The 18,173-nt window shown below is 33.8% G+C and overlaps 1 protein-coding gene across 1 annotated transcript; it reads left to right on the top strand.

Annotated features, from left to right (window-relative positions):
- Positions 1-6,637: 6,637 nt before the first annotated feature.
- On the top strand, positions 6,638-8,370 carry LOC107916170 (serine/threonine-protein kinase BLUS1). Its single transcript, XM_016845320.2, has one exon. It carries the CDS (start codon positions 6,833-6,835, stop codon positions 8,255-8,257), a length of 1,425 nt encoding a protein of 474 aa, XP_016700809.1. The 5' UTR covers positions 6,638-6,832; the 3' UTR covers positions 8,258-8,370.
- The last annotated feature ends 9,803 nt before the right edge of the window (positions 8,371-18,173 follow it).

Consider the following 18,173-nt stretch of genomic DNA (forward strand, 5'->3'; position numbering starts at 1 on the left):
ATCAAAAAAGAGGAAAAAGAAAAAAAGAGAGGTCAAGCGAAAGCCCGCAAAGGGCGTTTTGTAACCAAATGAGGTTTTGAGTTGAAAACCCGAAAAGGGCGACTCAAATTTCGAGTACAATGGGGCATGGAAATCACCATTATCAAAGACTTCTAATGGGCATTGCTTCATTTCTTGAGAGGCTACTTCATGCGTCAATGTCATCACGTGTCGATTTTAGAGGAGATGGTATTGGAAAATGTATTGAACTTGAACAATAGTGTGATAGCTAAGGTCTGGAATCAATTCGAAAGTAGACACCAAGATTCGTCACCGAATTACCTAGAAATGAACATTAAGAAAATTAAAGAAAATAACTGAGACTGGCAAGGGCTGGCATGTGAAGTTACCATCTGCCTTCCTTATTTTTTGAGCGTCTATTGGGACTTCGACTGGGGCAACACTGTTTTTCTCTAGTTCACAAGACGGAAGTAGTTCTACCTATTAAAGTAGAAATTCATTTTCTCTGGGTTTTAGTTGAGCAGAAGGGATCCAATCTGATCAGAAAGAGAAAAGCTAAAATTTATTCAGCACAAAGGCAAATAATATGAGCCCATGACAAACAGGGTCGTCCTAGAGAATTCCACAAGAGGGCTGGATGTTGAAAGAAGATCCTTCTTCAACGAAAGGATTCTAGAGGGAAATGAATGCCAAACCGGGAATGTCCCTATGTTGTAAAGATAAACATTTTTAGAGGAGCACTGATCCTGAGTGAGATTGCTAATCCTATAAACTCGGATCCAGTCAAGAAACACGCCGTTTAAAGAAGAAAAAAGGACCAAGGTGAAAACCCACAAAGGGCACTTTGAGTAAAAAAAACAAAAAAATGAAAATGAAAAATGAAAATGAAAAATGGAAAGGCTAAGGGAAAAACCTGGAAAGGGCACCTTAGGCCAAAGGGGATTTGAGTTGAAAACCCGAAAAGGGCGGCTCAAATATTTGTTCAGAATGGGGCATGAGGCGATCAGAGTGATTCGAATTTTGATCATATTGGGTCATGTGGTGATCTTGCTATACCTGAATCAACAGGAAATGATAAGCGACATCTTGGGGCATCAACAAAGCACTGTAGATCTCCTAAACACATGTCAAACTCAAAATGGTCTTCAGAAAGTTTGTACAGAGAAGTTCAAGCTGCGATATCTGAGGCACCCAATTCTCATATTATTTGTTGTTCTTGGAATACTTTTTTTTCCAAGATATATATTCCCAATCAATCTCTTTGTCATCCTTCTTTACTATTTTTGGATAACTTGTTCTTTCGAGCTATGCTCAGAACCAACTTTATTCTTATCCATTGTTATGACCCTTTTTGCAAGCATGTTGCATTGGAATAATGATTAATGGACTAATAAAACTTTCACAAAGGAAGTTTTGCATATTACTCTGGAAAGTTTCTAAATAATATAGGAGCCTGAAGTAGGACTATTGTTTAGAACACACCAAATTTAAAGGTTGGAAATTTGAGAAGGAATAGTCTAAATTTAGACTTTCTCTTTGGATTTTTGTTTTCAAGTGCATTGATTGAACAAAATGACAAGATGTCGTGTCAATGACAAAGCTTAAACGAACAAGCAAGCAATGATCATCAGGCAATAAGAACTGGTTACCTCGGAGAAGAGAGCCTTCATTTGCGCATGAGTCTTTGGTACGACACCCTGAGAATGGTGTAGGAAACCAGAATGGTTCAGATCCTGTATACCCGAATTGTGATAAAAGAGGACTGAGGAAAAGTCACGTATTTCTACCTTTAAATTACTGTGAGAGTATGATGGTACAAATTTTGGCGTCCCAGTGGATATAACTTTGAGGTTTACAGTGGTGACAGCCTGGCTAAATGTTTCTTCAGAAAGCGCCAGTCGAAAAGGAAGGTGTTGTAACATTTCAGTGACAAAGCCTTAATAAACTTCGAGTAGTGATAACCTAAGCAGGATCATTCTCGGAAAAATAAAATTCTGCATTCATGCAAACACCATTCACACATGTCTAGTTAGGAGCATTTGATTCATTTTGATCATGTCATCCTAATCATTAGGCATAATTAGGTTCATTATACACATCTTATTTCCCTGAGATTACGGTGGAACAGACCGAAAAATTACAGATCTTATCTCCCTGAGATTACAGTGGAGCAGATTGAATATAGTAATCCTATCTCCCTAAGATTAGAGTGGAGCGAATTAAAGGATCTTATCTCTTTGAAGTTACAGTAGAGTAGATCACACCAGGTCTTATTTCCCTGAGATTACAGTGGAACAGACCGAAAAATTACAGATCTTATCTCCCTGAGATTACAGCGGAGCAGATTGAATATAGTAATCCTATCTCCCTGAGATTACAGTGGAGCGGATTAAAGGATCTTATCTCTCTGAAGTTACAGTAGAGTAGATCGCACCAGGTCTTATTTCCCTGAGATTACAGTGGAACAGACCGAAGAATTTTAGATCTTATCTCCCTGAGATTACAGCGGAGCAGATTGAAGCTAGTAATCCTATCTCCCTGAGATTACAGTGGAGCAGATTAAAGGATCTTATCTCTCTGAAGTTACAGTAGAGTAGATCGTACCAGGTCTTATTTCCCTGAGATTACAGTGGAACAGACCGAAGAATTTTAGATCTTATCTCCCTGAGATTACAGCGGAGCAGATTGAAGCTAGTAATCCTATCTCTCTGAGATTACAGTGGAGCGGATTAAAGGGTCTTATCTCTCTGAAGTTACAATAGAATAGATCGCACCAGGTCTTATTTCCCTGAGATTACAGTGGAACAGACCGAAGAATTTCAGATCTTATCTCCCTGAGATTACAACGGAGCAGATTGAAGCTAGTAATCCTATCTCCCTGAGATTACAGTGGAGCGGATTAAAGGATCTTATCTCTCTGAAGTTACAGTAGAGTGGATCGTATCAGGTCTTATCTCCTTGAGATTACAGTGGAGCAGACCGAAGAATTACAGATCTTATCTCCCTGAGATTACAGCGGAGCAGATCAAAGATAGTAATCTTATCTCCCTAAGATTACAGTGGAGCAGACCGAAGAATTGCAGATCTTATCTCCCTAAGATTACAGCGGAGCAGATCAAAGATAGTAATCTTATCTCCCTGAGATTACAGCAGAGCAGATTGAAGATAGTAATCTTATCTCCCTGAGATTACAGCGGAGTAGATTGAAGCTAGTAATCCTATCTCCCTGAAGTTGCAGCGGAGCGGATTAAAGCCACAGATCTTATCTCTCTGAAGTTACAGTAGAGTGGATCGTATCAGGCCTTATATCCTTAATGTTGCATTGGAATAGACTGAAAACATAAATTTCGTTCCCCTGAAGTTGTTGCAAAGAATATTAAAGCTACAAATCAGATCTTCCTGAAGTGCAGTAGAGTGGATTGAAGCAACACGACCCAGTGGACTGGAGTGAAGCTACTTAAAGAGAAGCGTCAAGAGAAGCCAAGAATCGGCGAGACCGGGCAAAATTGGTCTTTCTTAGTCTTTGCTCTGTTCTCATTACACGATAACGAGCAAAGAGGGGCAGCTGTACAAGCCCAATTATTGCCCAAGCCCAAACAATCCAGACCCAACTAGCCTAGCCCATTACAGAACCAAACCCAAAATAATAATTAAACCCTTGATCCAATTCCAAACCCACCTAGACCTAGCCTAACCCGGAGCCCAAAACAAGGCCCAACTGGCCCAACCCCCCTCAAAGCTAAGGTTTCAGAAAAGAAACCCTAGCGTCGTACCTAAGGTCTTTAGACCTTTAGTCTTCCGGCGCCGCCCTCTGACCCTTGGCCTTCTGCCACTGCCGCCATGTCACGTCGCCGCCAACGCCACGCCACCACCGCCACGGTCATGTCGACCCATCCACTTACGCCGTCACCTGCAAGGAAGAAAACAAAAAAGCAACCAAACAACAGCAACAAAAAATAGAAAAATAATAGAAAAACATGTAATTTTCAGGCTATAAAAAGCCAAGGATTATCAGTGTAAGGGGTTCGGTTTTTCCCCTCTTTTACAAAGATATTCAGAAAAAATTTTGAAGGTGATTTGCGATTTCCCTATTCCAGATTTGCTTTTTTTTATTTTCGTTTTATTTTTTTCTTTTTCTCTATATATCTACAAATAAAGAAGTGGATTTAAAAAACCAAGAGAAGGAAACGGTACCGGAATGCCCGTTAGTACCATCGCCGGAGTCCCTCTTCGGGTTACCGAAATCAGACTAGGAAGGTGGTGTTTGGAGCTCCGCTCCATAGTCCTAAGGCCGTAAAATTTGGGCCTTCAGTTGATGCTTGAAACGGGGATGAAAGCCCGACCGTTAGGCGCCTCCGACCACCTCTCACGGTGGAGCCAACGGCGGCACATCTGGCCGAATCTGAGAGATTTGAGAGAGAGTTATAGCTCTCTGTTTTTTTCTGAAAAAGGGAAGAAATCTGAAATTTTTAGGGCTTTTTTTATATATTTATATCGAATATAAAACGATGGCGTTTTGGGGGGAAACCCACGCGCACGACCCGACCCGCGTCTCAGGATCCGCGTGTTTTCTTTAAAGGGTATAATTGCGCGTGCAGTCCCTCTGACTTTGAAGCGTGTCGCAATTTGGCCCATTTTCGCTATTTTCTTTTATTTTTAATCTGGCCACAAAGTTTTATATTTGTTTTAATTCGGTCCACTACTGCGCCGCGTTTTGGGGACTTTGGTTTATTTTCTATTTTGGTCCCCCTTATTTTGGCACTTATTACAATCTAATCCTTTTTTATTTCGATTTCGCCCAATATTTTCGTTTTTATTTCAATTTAGTCTATATTTTAGCAATTTTATTATTTAGTTATTATTATTATATCTATTATTACTATTATCATATTTACTATTATTATAGTTATTATTATAGTTATTTTTATTTTTATTTACTTATGTAAATTCTAGATATATATGTTTTATTATTATATAATTGTTTATATATGTATACGTATATATATATATATATATATTTTCAACTTATTTAATACAAATACTCATTTTTATATACATATCTATATTTTATAATCTATGTATATATACATGCTTACATATTCTTATATATACATACGTATATTTTTTATACTTTATAATTCTAACATACATATATATATTATATTTTTATTCATTACTATTGTTTTATTTTGTATTTACTTTCTATTTATTTCATTTCCATTATTATTTTGAATGAATGTTTTTAATTTTTATTCGTTTTTATATTTTATTGTTTGTATGTTGTAAGGTTGACTTTTTATCTATTTTATGTTGTTATCGTTGTCCATATCATACTTTCATGTTCATTATGATTTTTCATGCATAACAAAATGTAATTTGCTTTCACATTCTTTACTACGATTTCGTGTTTCATTTTACTCGATATAACAAGATTTGTTTTAAAAATGGCATTTCGTGTTTAGATTTGAGAAAATCGTACCCTAACTTACTGGGTTTCGATTTTCACGATAAATCTAAATGCACAAATTTTTCGAACTCAAATTTCAAATGATCTCGGGATTTTAAGAAAAAAAACCGCGTCCTAACTTACTGGTTGTGATCTTATTTTTAAACCCGAGATGGCTAAAATATTTTTTAAATGAGTAAAATTTTGGCATTTTTATGTGTTGGGAATTCGAGACATTGTGTCCTAACTTACTGGATATGATGCTTTCTTTCTCGATTAACGTGGAATATGCCATTTTTTTAAAAAAAATTCATTTTAATACAAGGATCATATTTTTAATTTTTCCAAGTTCTCAATTTTTGACATTAAGACATTAAGTAATCAACTAGGTACCAATTTTGGCATTTTTACGTGTTGGGAATTCGAGACATTGTGTCCTAACTTACTGGATATGATGCTTTCTTTCTCGATTAACGTGGAATATGCCATTTTTTTTAAAAAAAATTCATTTTAATACAAGGATCATATTTTTAATTTTTCCAAGTTCTCAATTTTCGACATTATGACATTAAGTAATCAACTAGGTACCAATTTTGGGCGTATCGAGGGTGCTAATCCTTCCTCGTGCGTAATCGACTCCCGAACCTGTTTTCTGAATTTCGTGGACCAAAATCGTTGTTTTCATAAAATCAAAATATTTATTAGAAACAACAACTTTTCGAGGTGATCCAATCACACCTCATAAAAAAGGATTGGTGGCGACTCCCGTTTTTTTCGTTTTCGTCAAAACCCAAGTCGACCCCATTTTCCATCCAAAAAATGGTGTCAACAATCTTGATGGACATCCACTTAATAAGATATTCATAACAAATGATAATAATAATAATAATAATAATAAACCATCAACACACAAAACTAATTTAACTAAAGTTTAAAATAAAAAAGTTAATTACACAATTAATCCCTCACTTAAAAGATAAAAAATTAAATTAATCCCTAATAACAAATCGAAATTCAATTTAATGTTGAAATTAAAATAAAACTTCAAATAAGTTCACAATATCACAACTTTTATTTTAATATAACTACTATAATATATTTTTTCACTTTTTAAAATTATTTTTAAATATGGAGTTAATAATATGTTGAAAAATAAAAGGAATTTTTGGTGGGTTCAAATTTTTTTCTAAATTCGCATTGAAGATAGATTATAGATATAGGGATGGAGCAATTGTAAATTTTCATGCATCATCTCAAAGATAAATCACCGTTGGCTTCTTTCCTTTGAAAACCTCACAAGAAAAGCTTCCTTAAACCCCTTCTCTCTCCCTCATCGTTAGTTTCAAGAATCCTCCCACCAAACCCAATCTCAAAGAAAGAAAGCTCATGGAGTATGAACAAGAAGAACATCCCAAGCTTCAGTTCCCTTTAGATTCCAACTCTTACAACATCATTGCTGAAATCGGTGCTGGTGTTTGTTCTAAAGTTTATACAGCCCAATGTCTTCCCATCAATTCAAATGTTGTTGCCATTAAATCCATCGATCTTGATCAGTCCAACGCCGGTTTCCGCAACCTTGTCGGACGTGAAACCAACACCTCCTCGCTTCCTTCTCACCCCAACATCCTCAACCCTCATTGTTCCTTCACCGCCGGCAACCGTATCTGGGTGGTTATGCCCTTTATGTCCGGCGGTTCTTTAGAGTCCATCATCTCATCTTCTTCCCCCAATGGCATACAAGAGCAATGCATTGCCATTATTCTCAAAGAAACCCTGACTGCATTATCGTATCTTCACAGCCAAGGGTATTTGCATAGAGATATAAAGGCCAGTAACATCTTGTTGGACGACAACGGACGTGTTAAGCTTGCGGATTTCGGTGTTTCGTCATCGTTCTATGCGTCGAGTTCGGTTTACAGATTAGGTTCTTCGACATTTTCGTCTCAATATGGGACGGCCCCAGAGGTGATTCATTCACATAAAGGCTATAGTTTCAAAGCTGATATATGGTATTTCGGTATAACTGCTCTTGTCTCCACCAAGAAGTTTTCAGAAACTTTTCAAGACATGGCTGCTTCTTGTCTCCATAAAGATCCTGCAAACCGACCCTCTGCAGATAAGCTTTTGAAACATCCTTTCTTTGAGAGTTGCAATGGTACTTCGAAGTTTCTTGCGGAGAATTTGCTGCGTGGATTGCCTAGTGTTGAAGAAAGGTATAGGGCAGCAAGCAAGATTCTTGAGAAAGGTGTGGATTGTGATCCTAATGGGGACTGGGCGTCTGGTCTGCTCCTTAACCATCGGATGTCATCGATAATTGAAGGGAACGGCAATGAAGACGAGGAGTTTGAGGTGCATGACCCTGTATTCCCCGTGGAGTCAACACAAGCGGTGATTCCATGTGACGATGATGGTGAAGAACAACAACCGGCTGCAGGTGGCCGTGGCAATGAAGTTAATGCAGAAACAATGGTGAACCAACTGATGGCATTGAAGACTAGTTTGGATGATCAAAAGGAGAAGTTGAATAAAATAATTAACCAGCCTGGAGCTGAAACGATCGACAGAGAAGATGAATTGGAGAAGGAGAATGTGAGGCTGAGATTGGAGTTAGAGCGTGAAAGGGAACATAACTTGAATTTGATTCAAGTGATCAATGAAGAAGATCCATTGTTGCACCAGAATGAGAGGCTGAGATTGGAGTTAAAGAATGAGAAGCTGAGATTGGAGAATGAGAAGCTGAGATTGGAATTAGAGAAGCTCAAAATGCATATTTCTGCTACATCAAACACTACTACTGATGACAACAACTGAAAGTATTGGATTTGTGGTCTCATTTTCAGTCTGTTTTCTTGCTTATTACTAGAAACTGTTGTTGGATTCCGGATGGTATTATACGAGTAATGTGATTGAATCTAATGGGAAAATTTTGAGACTCTGTGTGAATGTTGTTTCATATGATACCTTTTACTTCCTTACCAAATAAATAAATAAATAGAGATAAATTGAAGAAGACGCTCAGTTTGATAAACAAGTACATATCAAATATTTTCCTTGATTATTATTGTTATATCTCGGCACTTGAACACTTGTCAATATAATAAGCTACCAAAATCAACCTGTATACCCCTTTGGTCATCAAGACCTCTTGATCATTTGTTCCCTTTCGAGGAAGGCCTAGCCATCCGCTTCTTTGGTGAAGTTACCCACTCAACAACCTATCTCATTACCTATCTCATTAGGTACGTGATTTTTGGATACATACATTTCTTCGATTGTGAATACATCTCAAACATCAAGTGAGTCCTACCAGATAATAAGAGGATCTCTTATAAATATCCTCTTTAACGATAAAAATAATCACTTTCTTAAGTTCTGATCGTCTTAGTAATCAGTCTATCATCTTGTCCATTTCTAGCTCTCCAACTCTTAAGTTGAACTAACCTCTTTTAAAACTATCATATACACTTTGTCAATCTTTCTCATCTCTACCCTATCTTCTCCTATTATTGTATACTGTAGCAACAATTATTAATATTTTAAAAAATATGTTTTATTAAAAATATGTTTCTTACGCTAATAAATCTTAAATGTAATAATAAAAGAATGTTACACTCTAAACCAAAAAAAAAATCAAATTCTAATTATGAAAATAACATTATTAAAAAAAAACTATAACCTTGAAAGAATTTTAGTCATGAAAAAACGAATACAGGTGCATAAAATCTTAACACAAGCAATCAACAATACGAGGAGGTTCTCATTTATCTTTTAAGATGTGTGTCTATGCTAATTATCTTTTGAAATTCAAATATGAAAAAAATTATTAAATGAGACAATTCCTCATTAAAAAAAAAATTTATTAAAAAGTCACCTATAAATCAATAAAAATTGCAAAAGTACATTCATAAAGAAATTTTATAATGGGAAATTTATGGTTCATCACCCAATTTTTATAAATTTTCATTTTGGGTACTAAAAATAAAAAATTGCAAAAAGAGCATTGTTGTTACAAACTGTTTTCATCTTAGTCATCCGTCTTTAATTTGGGTTAGGCAATGTTATTGTAAACTCATTTTAGTTACTCAACTTTAGTATGTTTTTAATATTCCGGTCACTCTTTTCTTTCTTAGAATTAATTTTTTTTTTTAAAACTTAAGTCTTTACCAGAAATTGAGTTATTCAACTACAAACATGAAACTCAAATATTTCCTATAACTCAATTCCCTATAAAAACTTAGGTTTTCCCTGCAAAACTAAGATTTTTCTCTGTAAAAATCATCTTTTCAGAGAAAAAAATAAATTAATTCTAAAAAAACTAAAAAAATGAAATTAAAAAGATAAAAATGGTTTTTTCTATAAAAACCAAAGTTTTTCCTATAAAACCTAGGAAATTCCCTATAAAAGCCCAAGTTTTCTTTTTACTAGGAAAATAAAGAAGTTTTCTTTAAAAAGAAAAATAACAAGGAAATTAAAAATATGATACGGTTTTTCCTGTAAAAACTCAAGCTTTTCTCTATAAAACCCAAGTTTCTTTAGTTTTATTTGAAAAAACAAAAATTAATTCTAAAAAAATAAAAGAAATTAAAAAGATAAAATGAGTGACCAAAATGAAAATTTATTAAAGTTAGGTGATTAAAATGAGTGTACAATAACATTACCTAACCCCAAATTAATGTCTAGTGGCCAAAACAAAAACAATTTGTAACAACGATGCGCTTTTTAAAATTTTTTATTTTCTGTACCCTAAATAAAAACTTATAAAAGTTGAATAATTAACTGTATAGTTTATCACTTTCTAAATGATGTTTCAAACAACTTTATAATCTTGATTTTCTTTTTTGAAAGTTTTATAATCTTGATTATTCTTATGTTGAATGAATCTAATATAATTTATGTAATGGTATCCCAACAATAACGATACTAATTATTTGAGAAAATAAAATCGAAAATTCATAAATCAATACTTACTACAAATTATTCTCCTTCTAACTTCTTTTCTTTTAAAATTTTAGAAGCCAATAGTTTTTCTTTTAAGTATTTATTTCAATATTTGCCATCACTTTAGTTTTGAAATTTCATACATGTCTTTAGTTAATAGTGTAATAGCTATCTGATAAGTGTACACATATAGGGTACGTTTGGTTCGTTGTATTGGATTAGAGGTGTATTGGATTAGAGGTGTAATGGATTAGAGGTGTATTGGATTAGAGGTGTAATAGCAAATCAACTGTTTGGTTGAATGTAATGGAATAGAGGCGTAATAGTAATCTTGTGTTTGGTTGAATGGAATAGAGGTGTAATAGCATAATGGAAAAAAAACTAAAATGACTAGAATACCCTTACCATAAATTTGTTTTGGTAAATGATTATTGTTATTGTTATTTAAATTTTAATAAGATTATTAATATCAATAATAAATAATTTAATCATATTTAAACATAATTATTATTAAATATATTATAATTAAAATATATAATTTAATAAAATTCTTAATAATCAATATTCTTATATGAATTTACTCAAATCATAATATATGATACTATAAAATATAAATTAACATAATTATTATTAAATATATTATAATTAAAATATATAATTTAATAATATTATTAATAATCAATATTCTTATATGAATTTACTCAAATCATAATATATGATACTATAAAATATAATTTAACATAATTATTATTAAATATAATTTAATAAAAATATATAATTTAATAAAATTCTTAATATTAAATATTCTTATATGAATTTAATAAAATCATAATATATAATACTATATAATATAATTTAAAATAATTATTATTAAATATAATTTAATAAAAATATATAATTTAATAAAATTCTTAATAGTAAATATTCTTATATGAATTTAATAAAATCATAAGTATATAATATAGATTAATAATGTAGATACTTGCTAAGAAAACATGGATTAAACAAATGTCAAGCATAGGCTTCTTCCAAAAAAAATTTTCTATGAACAATCACATAGGCATAAAGCAACCATGGTAAACTATAAAAAAAAAGATCTATATGTTATCAAGCAGCAAATCTGTGTTTGTAACTTCTAATATATAAGTTCTGCATGCATATTCAAGAAAAACAACTAGTATACAAATCACTTACCATACCAAAGTTAAACTATAAAGCAGTAAACAGAGTGACATTAAAGTGAACTTGAAACAACCAACACTGACTCATAAAACAGATTCTTAAGCCTTAGCAACAGCTTTCTAGTGACATTTACATGCAATCGCAGGCTTTGAGAAATGATGTAGACTAGGGTCATTTTCTCATTTACAAACATTATGGACAAACATTGCAAGTATTGACAGGTTTTCTATCCACATTTTATTTCATCAAAAACATTGCAAGTATCTCTTCATCAGTCGAGTACAAATTATCAAAATCTGACTCGAACTCTTCATCATCCACATTGTCTCGTGGTTGCACCTCCAATTCATCCATCAATTCATCATCGGTCTCCTCATGCTTCCCAGCTAACTTTCTACGCAAAATGGCCTCAAGAACTGAAGGGAGTGCCTCTTCATCCCCTTCAAAGTACTTCTTGATTCGGGTTTTCAGCTCTGGCACCAAATAACTAAGTTAAACAACATAACAAAAAAACAAACTATCATGATTTATCCAAACAAATATATACATATATCATGATTTAGTTTCCCTTCCTTTCTCAACAACCAAACAAATAATTTCCAAATAAAAAAAAGTAAATTCCAGCAAAGAAGAAGCAAAGATTAAAAAAAAAAGTAATTTCATCTTATTCAACTCTTGGAAGAAATCATATAAAATTTAGTTTTAGCCTTAAGTTCTACACCAGTAGCATCAGTTGACACATTATACACATAGGCAAATTCAAAATACTAAGAAAGAGCTAAACATTGTAGTAACCGATTAACTTTCTGATATATTAATGAGTCATCCATTTCAACATCACCAACTACACATATAAATAAGAGTACCATAGAGTCGCATTTGCAAGCTATGCTACTCGTACTCGAGTATGTTCATTTTTTTAAGTTTTTTGAGACATCTTCAAACTCGTATCCGGAGATATACCAAAAAAAGGCCAGCCATGAATACTTCAGGAAAAGAAATAAAAGTTGCAAGTCTAGAATTCCAAGCAACTACTGTTCTAGATGAAAAGGGTATATCAAAGCTCCTTTTCAAAAGCATAGGCAATTTTCCAACTGATGACAGCAAACTAATTCTAGAATAAGAGCTAAACTATATACATATATAACTCAAATATATGTGCTACAATGAAAAACAATCGGCTTCATCACCTTTCTCAACATGGTCTACTGTGTTATTAATTTTATGAATTTAAGCAATGAGAAATGCTACCAGAGACACCGATCACCTCTCCTCAGGTAATGCCAATTTTTTATCTTTAGCTACAACATTCGGAGCAAACAGCAACAGATATGAACATCATATTTGAAATGAATGGATGGTCCACTGGAAGGCAAGTTATAATAGTAGTCCTATGTCCTACCAACTGTATTGATGCAAGTAATATCAATGCTATTAACTAATTTAAGGGAGGCATCCAACAACAGAAGGCGAAGTTGGTCCATCCAAAGAAAAGACAAAAAGAAGCTGGAGTCCAAACACCATAGTTGAAGCAGGAAAATCATCTAAACAAAAGGCTTTGCATGTCCAGAACCAGAATGCAGGCATATTATAGCCTTGTGACAAGTACTATAACAAAAAAAAATAACAGCCAAACCTCTTGTCCAGCACCAGTTGAAATGATTGAAGTCGGTGAGAAATCTTCCAATTCAGCAGCCTTTTCTCTTGCAAGAGCAACAACACTTTCAGGAAAATTGGCAAATTCTACCACATGAATACCAAAACTTTCAGGATAAACAGGTATATTTCAGAAGCTATAAATCATGAATAAAGCCTTAGTGCAACACATAAAGCAAATAACCTATCAAATAATTACAGTTCTTCACAGCTTGCAGACCTTAGCAGCAATAAGTCCACTGATTTGAGCCATATCACAAAGCAAAACAGCACCACACTTATCCGCAATCTGTCGAAACCTTCCGTAATCCCATTCCCTCGAATACGAACTACCACCACAAATCAATATCTTAGGCTTAAAATCAAGCGCCCTCTATTCCAACTTCTCATAATTTATATACCCAGTTTGTGGATTCACTTTATATGGCAAACTCTCAAAGAAAATTGAAGCAGAAGATACTTTTCTACCATGTGGGGTATAATACCCATGACTGGTATTCCCTCCTGATGGAGTATCCAATCCCATGATCCTATCTCTGGGCAATAGTAACCCAGTATAAACTGCGGCGAAGATGAAACTAACCCTAAAGAGAGCGTTGATGAAGTGTCAGCCGATTGAGATAACAAATCCATGGAACAAAAGCTTGCATTCAAACAAAACCCAAACGAAAAAAATGAATAAATGAGAGAAAAATTAAAACAGAGAAAGCCGAAGACAATGTTGAAGCAAAGATTCATACCTGAAATCGGCCTCCGATGAAACAATGTTTAGGATTTGTTATGAAAGCAGAAGAAATGAGGATAGATCTGCAATGCCGATGGAAGAAGAAGCAGAAATCTATGAGGGCAGAAAAAGGAAACGAAAATAAGAAATGGGGTAAGGATTCTCTAATCGGCGCTGGATGGGGGGAATAGCTATTACGGGACCGGGTGTATTAGGGAAGGAACAGATTTGGGACGTAATGGTAATACAACCAACCAAACAACAGATTAAATGGGGATTAAGTGGGGCCCATCGATTAGGGGTGTATTGGCATAGCCAATACACCCAACCAAACATGCTGATATTGTTTTAGAAAATCTACAGATTTTCATCAAGGCTTGTGAAAGTTGTGGATATAATTTATATATTTTTATTTAATCAATTTTAGTCTTTATATTTTTCAAATTAGTAAATGTTATTATCTTTTACTTTTCAAAATTTGAAATTTTATTCGCGGCCAAACAGTAACAGTTAAATTCGTTTGGTGAAATTAAATTACTAGTCCTATACTATGTGTACAGTCATAAATTTAGTTCATTTTCTCCAATTGGATATCTAAGTCTCTATACTTTTCAAAGTTTGAAATTTCAGTCTTAACGCAAATGACAGTCGGTAATGTATTAACTAGATTTTTAAGGAGTAATATGTGATAATGATGAGTTAACATGAAATTACATATACGTTAATATGTTTAACGCATCAAATGTTGAAAATAATAAAACTTTACTGAATGAATTTAATAATTATTGTTTCGTGAGAATGAAAATTTTAAATTTTAAAAAATACATAGACTAAAAATAACCAAATAAAATACAGAAAGTAAATGTATAACTTTTGCTAAGTATAGGGACTAATAGCAAAAACCTTTATAGGAAACATTATTTAATGATGATTCAAATTCTAACAAGTGTTAGTGTTGACTACATGCCAACTCAAAATTTTTTATTATTATAGAAAGTGGGACCCATTTTTTAAATAAAATTTTAATAAATTATTTAAACAAATAAATAATAATATATGAATCAAGTCATTCTGTTAGCCTAGCTTATATTTGGTCTTTAAAAGTCTCCCTCAACAATGTTTGTTAACACATTATATATAAACTTTCTATGTGGTAAGTATATATGTATCTATAATTTAATCTACATGTTTTAAACACGTTTCATGTTAGATCTAAACTAACATTTAAAACTAAAATTGATGGCTAGATTGAGAAAAAAAATTAGATTTATACTAATTTAATATTTAGATAACTCAATTTCAACATCATATACCAATCTAAAATATATAGTTTGAGGGACTTTTAGTGAATTGGCCCTTATCTTTTATCTCTAGTATATATCATCAAGATGGTGTGGAACTGGTAGTGACGCCGTCTTAGAGACTAAGAATTAACTAAAATCCAGCTCTTTTTCCCCTTTTAATATAAATGCGGTTTGATGATGACATTTGTGAATAAAATATTTGCATGATGTGAAATTCAAAAGTTTGTTTAGGTTTCACATTATTCTTCTTCTCCATCAAATTTTGTTAAAAAATAGATTATATAATTTCCTTTAAATGATTTTATAAAATTTGTCTGAGGAATTTTCTACTTTTCTATTGTAGCTTATTCTTGATTCATGATTTTAATCAGATAAAATTTTGATATTTTTAATAAATTAGTTCTAATTACCCATAAAATGCTTAACATCAAATACACACAAGTTGATTTAAACACGGTTTCAATCAAAATTTATGTGGTTGGGTTAAAAGTTGGTAGGTTTGTGTACTCCAAAAAATAAACTTAATATAAAAAATTTTGAAACAGCAAAGAATTCAAATTGAGATAATATATTTTTTTTATTTCTATTTGTGTTTAAAAAACCTAATGAATTTGACGAAATTTTCCACATCTTTAATTAATAAAATTATTATTTATTTGAACCTGCTTAATAAGTTGTCGACCATGCACCGGAAGGGCCCGATAATAGCTTTTGTTCATAATATTCCGATGACCATGCACTGGAAGGGTCTTTGGGCATTGTTTAGGTATCATGGAGAAGTTATCGACGCGTTCATTCCGGTAAAGAAAAGCAAGAGTGGGAAACGATTTGGTTTTGTGAGATATAACAGTATGATGGATGCGAGAAGGGCTATTAGTCGGTTAAACAACTATGTGATTTTAGGGAATAAACTATCAGTAGATTTAGCCAAATTTAAGGGGAGGAGACAAATTTGGAAAAGAACTTAAACGGCAGGAAATGCAGAACAGAGACGGAATGAAAATAACAAAAGGGAGGTGAATGTTTAGTCGCAGGAATTTGGCAGAATAGAAGTAGGAGAAAGCTCATTGAGGAGTAATTATGATCCGAATAAGAAAGATGAGGAGGTCGTCAAGGAGAAAAATACCAACATTGTGGTGCAAGGACATGTTGAAGAGGAGCAACTATGGAATCTTAAAAGATGTTTGATGGGTACAACAGCAACATGTTGTGATTCGAAGAGTTTATTTGAAAGAATAGTTAGGAGTGGGTTATGGGAAATCAAAATCAGAAGAATGCAAGGAAGGTACTTTTTTTTATTGAAATTCCAGATGAAGAACTATTTGAAGTATTGAAGCAGAATGACTGGGTGTATTTGAGAGAGTTCTTTATCAAGATAGAACTTTGGTCGGAAACAACAATGGTGGAGGAAAGAGTGTCGTAGATTGAAGCGTATGGTATCCCTCCACACTGTTGGAACTATACTTCCTTTAAAAGAATAGCGGGTATATGGGGGCAGCTAATATCCCTTGGAGAGAATTCGACAATGGTTAATAGCTTTGATAAAATGTCAATGTTGGTGTCTATCAATAAGCCGGATAGAATAGACAAGATAATATATTTACTTATTTAGAGGTGGGGAAGACTAAATTTCCAATAAGAGTCATTGAGATGGGATTATCATATTCTGAAGGTGATAACAGGAAGAATCATGGCGTGAAGGGAGGAGAATAGCAGGATTCAGTACGGGATTGGGACGACACTGTTGTTTCAGAATCGAAATCACCGATGAGTCCCGGGTTGGAACTGAATCCGGTAGAGAGATAAGACTGGGAAGACGAAGCAATTCATGAGAGTTTTCTCAAAAAATCAAGCGTTAACGGCGAATGTCAGAACAGTTCTCAAAACATTTATAGGTTGGACGAGGAAATGATCAGTGGAATTAGGATCGAGACTAGGGTGGGAGAAAGAGCTAAAATGGATACAACAATCGGGCTAGGAAAGAAGTGAGTAATATGGGATTTACAATAGATGAATTAGGTCTGAAAAATGAGGAGGGAGCCCAAGAAGAGCAACAAATCAGTGAAGAGGGTATGGGTTTGGCAAAGTATATGGGCTTATAGATTGTCAATCCAAATGTGTTAGGGGAAACAGATTGCAACAAACAAAAGGAAAAATCGAGAGAGGTGGGAGGGGGTGGAGGAGACAGAGAAAAAAGGGGATCGTTTGAAGAATCTCCAAATTTCCTTAAACAGAAATAAAAATAATAATGGTAGAAAGATTAGATCGATGTATGAAATTCAGAATAGACTTCTCACAGTAACAGAGAAAAAGAAAAGAGATTGGGCATTGAGAAAACAGAAAGGAAAAGGAATCGCGGGCAGAGATGAGGTAGTGGTTAATGCTTCTCTATCGGACTCAGACATCAGTAATAGAAAGAAAGTGATTCTTATGGAGGCAAGGAACATGTGGGAAGTGGGGAAAAAGCTTGGGTTCAGTGTTTGGGTGACAAATGAGATGTTATTGAAGAGATTATAAGATTGTAAGAAAGGCAGAATTGAGTAATAAAGAGAAGTGCAGTAGTCTGTAGGCCACAGGTCAGGTTAGTACAAATTATAATCGTGATTCTTTACTGTGAATGAGAGTCTTTTTGGGTGGAAGAATGAGGATTTTGTCATGGAACATTAGGGGTATGTCTTCGGATTTGAAAAAAGTTCTCAAAAAAGTAATTTGTAAAGTTCGAGGGGACGTTTGCTTTATTCAAGAATCAAAATTAGAAGGGGATGTTTGTTTTAATATCTGTCTAGGCTCGGGTTTGAGAAGAGTATCAGTGAGCCTACTCTTTATGTGGAGAAATCTGAAAGTGAGACCCTGCTGATTATGTTACTTTATGTGATGATTTGTTGGTAGCGGGAAGCAAGGGAGAGTTGATTGAGAATTTAAG

The sequence above is a fragment of the Gossypium hirsutum genome, chromosome D10 (assembly GCF_007990345.1).
Source record: "Gossypium hirsutum isolate 1008001.06 chromosome D10, Gossypium_hirsutum_v2.1, whole genome shotgun sequence".
Classification (NCBI taxonomy): Eukaryota; Viridiplantae; Streptophyta; class Magnoliopsida; order Malvales; family Malvaceae; genus Gossypium; species Gossypium hirsutum.

Bases quoted from the DNA above. Each gene is read 5' to 3' on its own strand.
- LOC107916170 (XM_016845320.2), top strand. From the start codon at position 6,833: ATGGAGTATGAACAAGAAGAACATCCCAAGCTTCAGTTCCCTTTAGAT.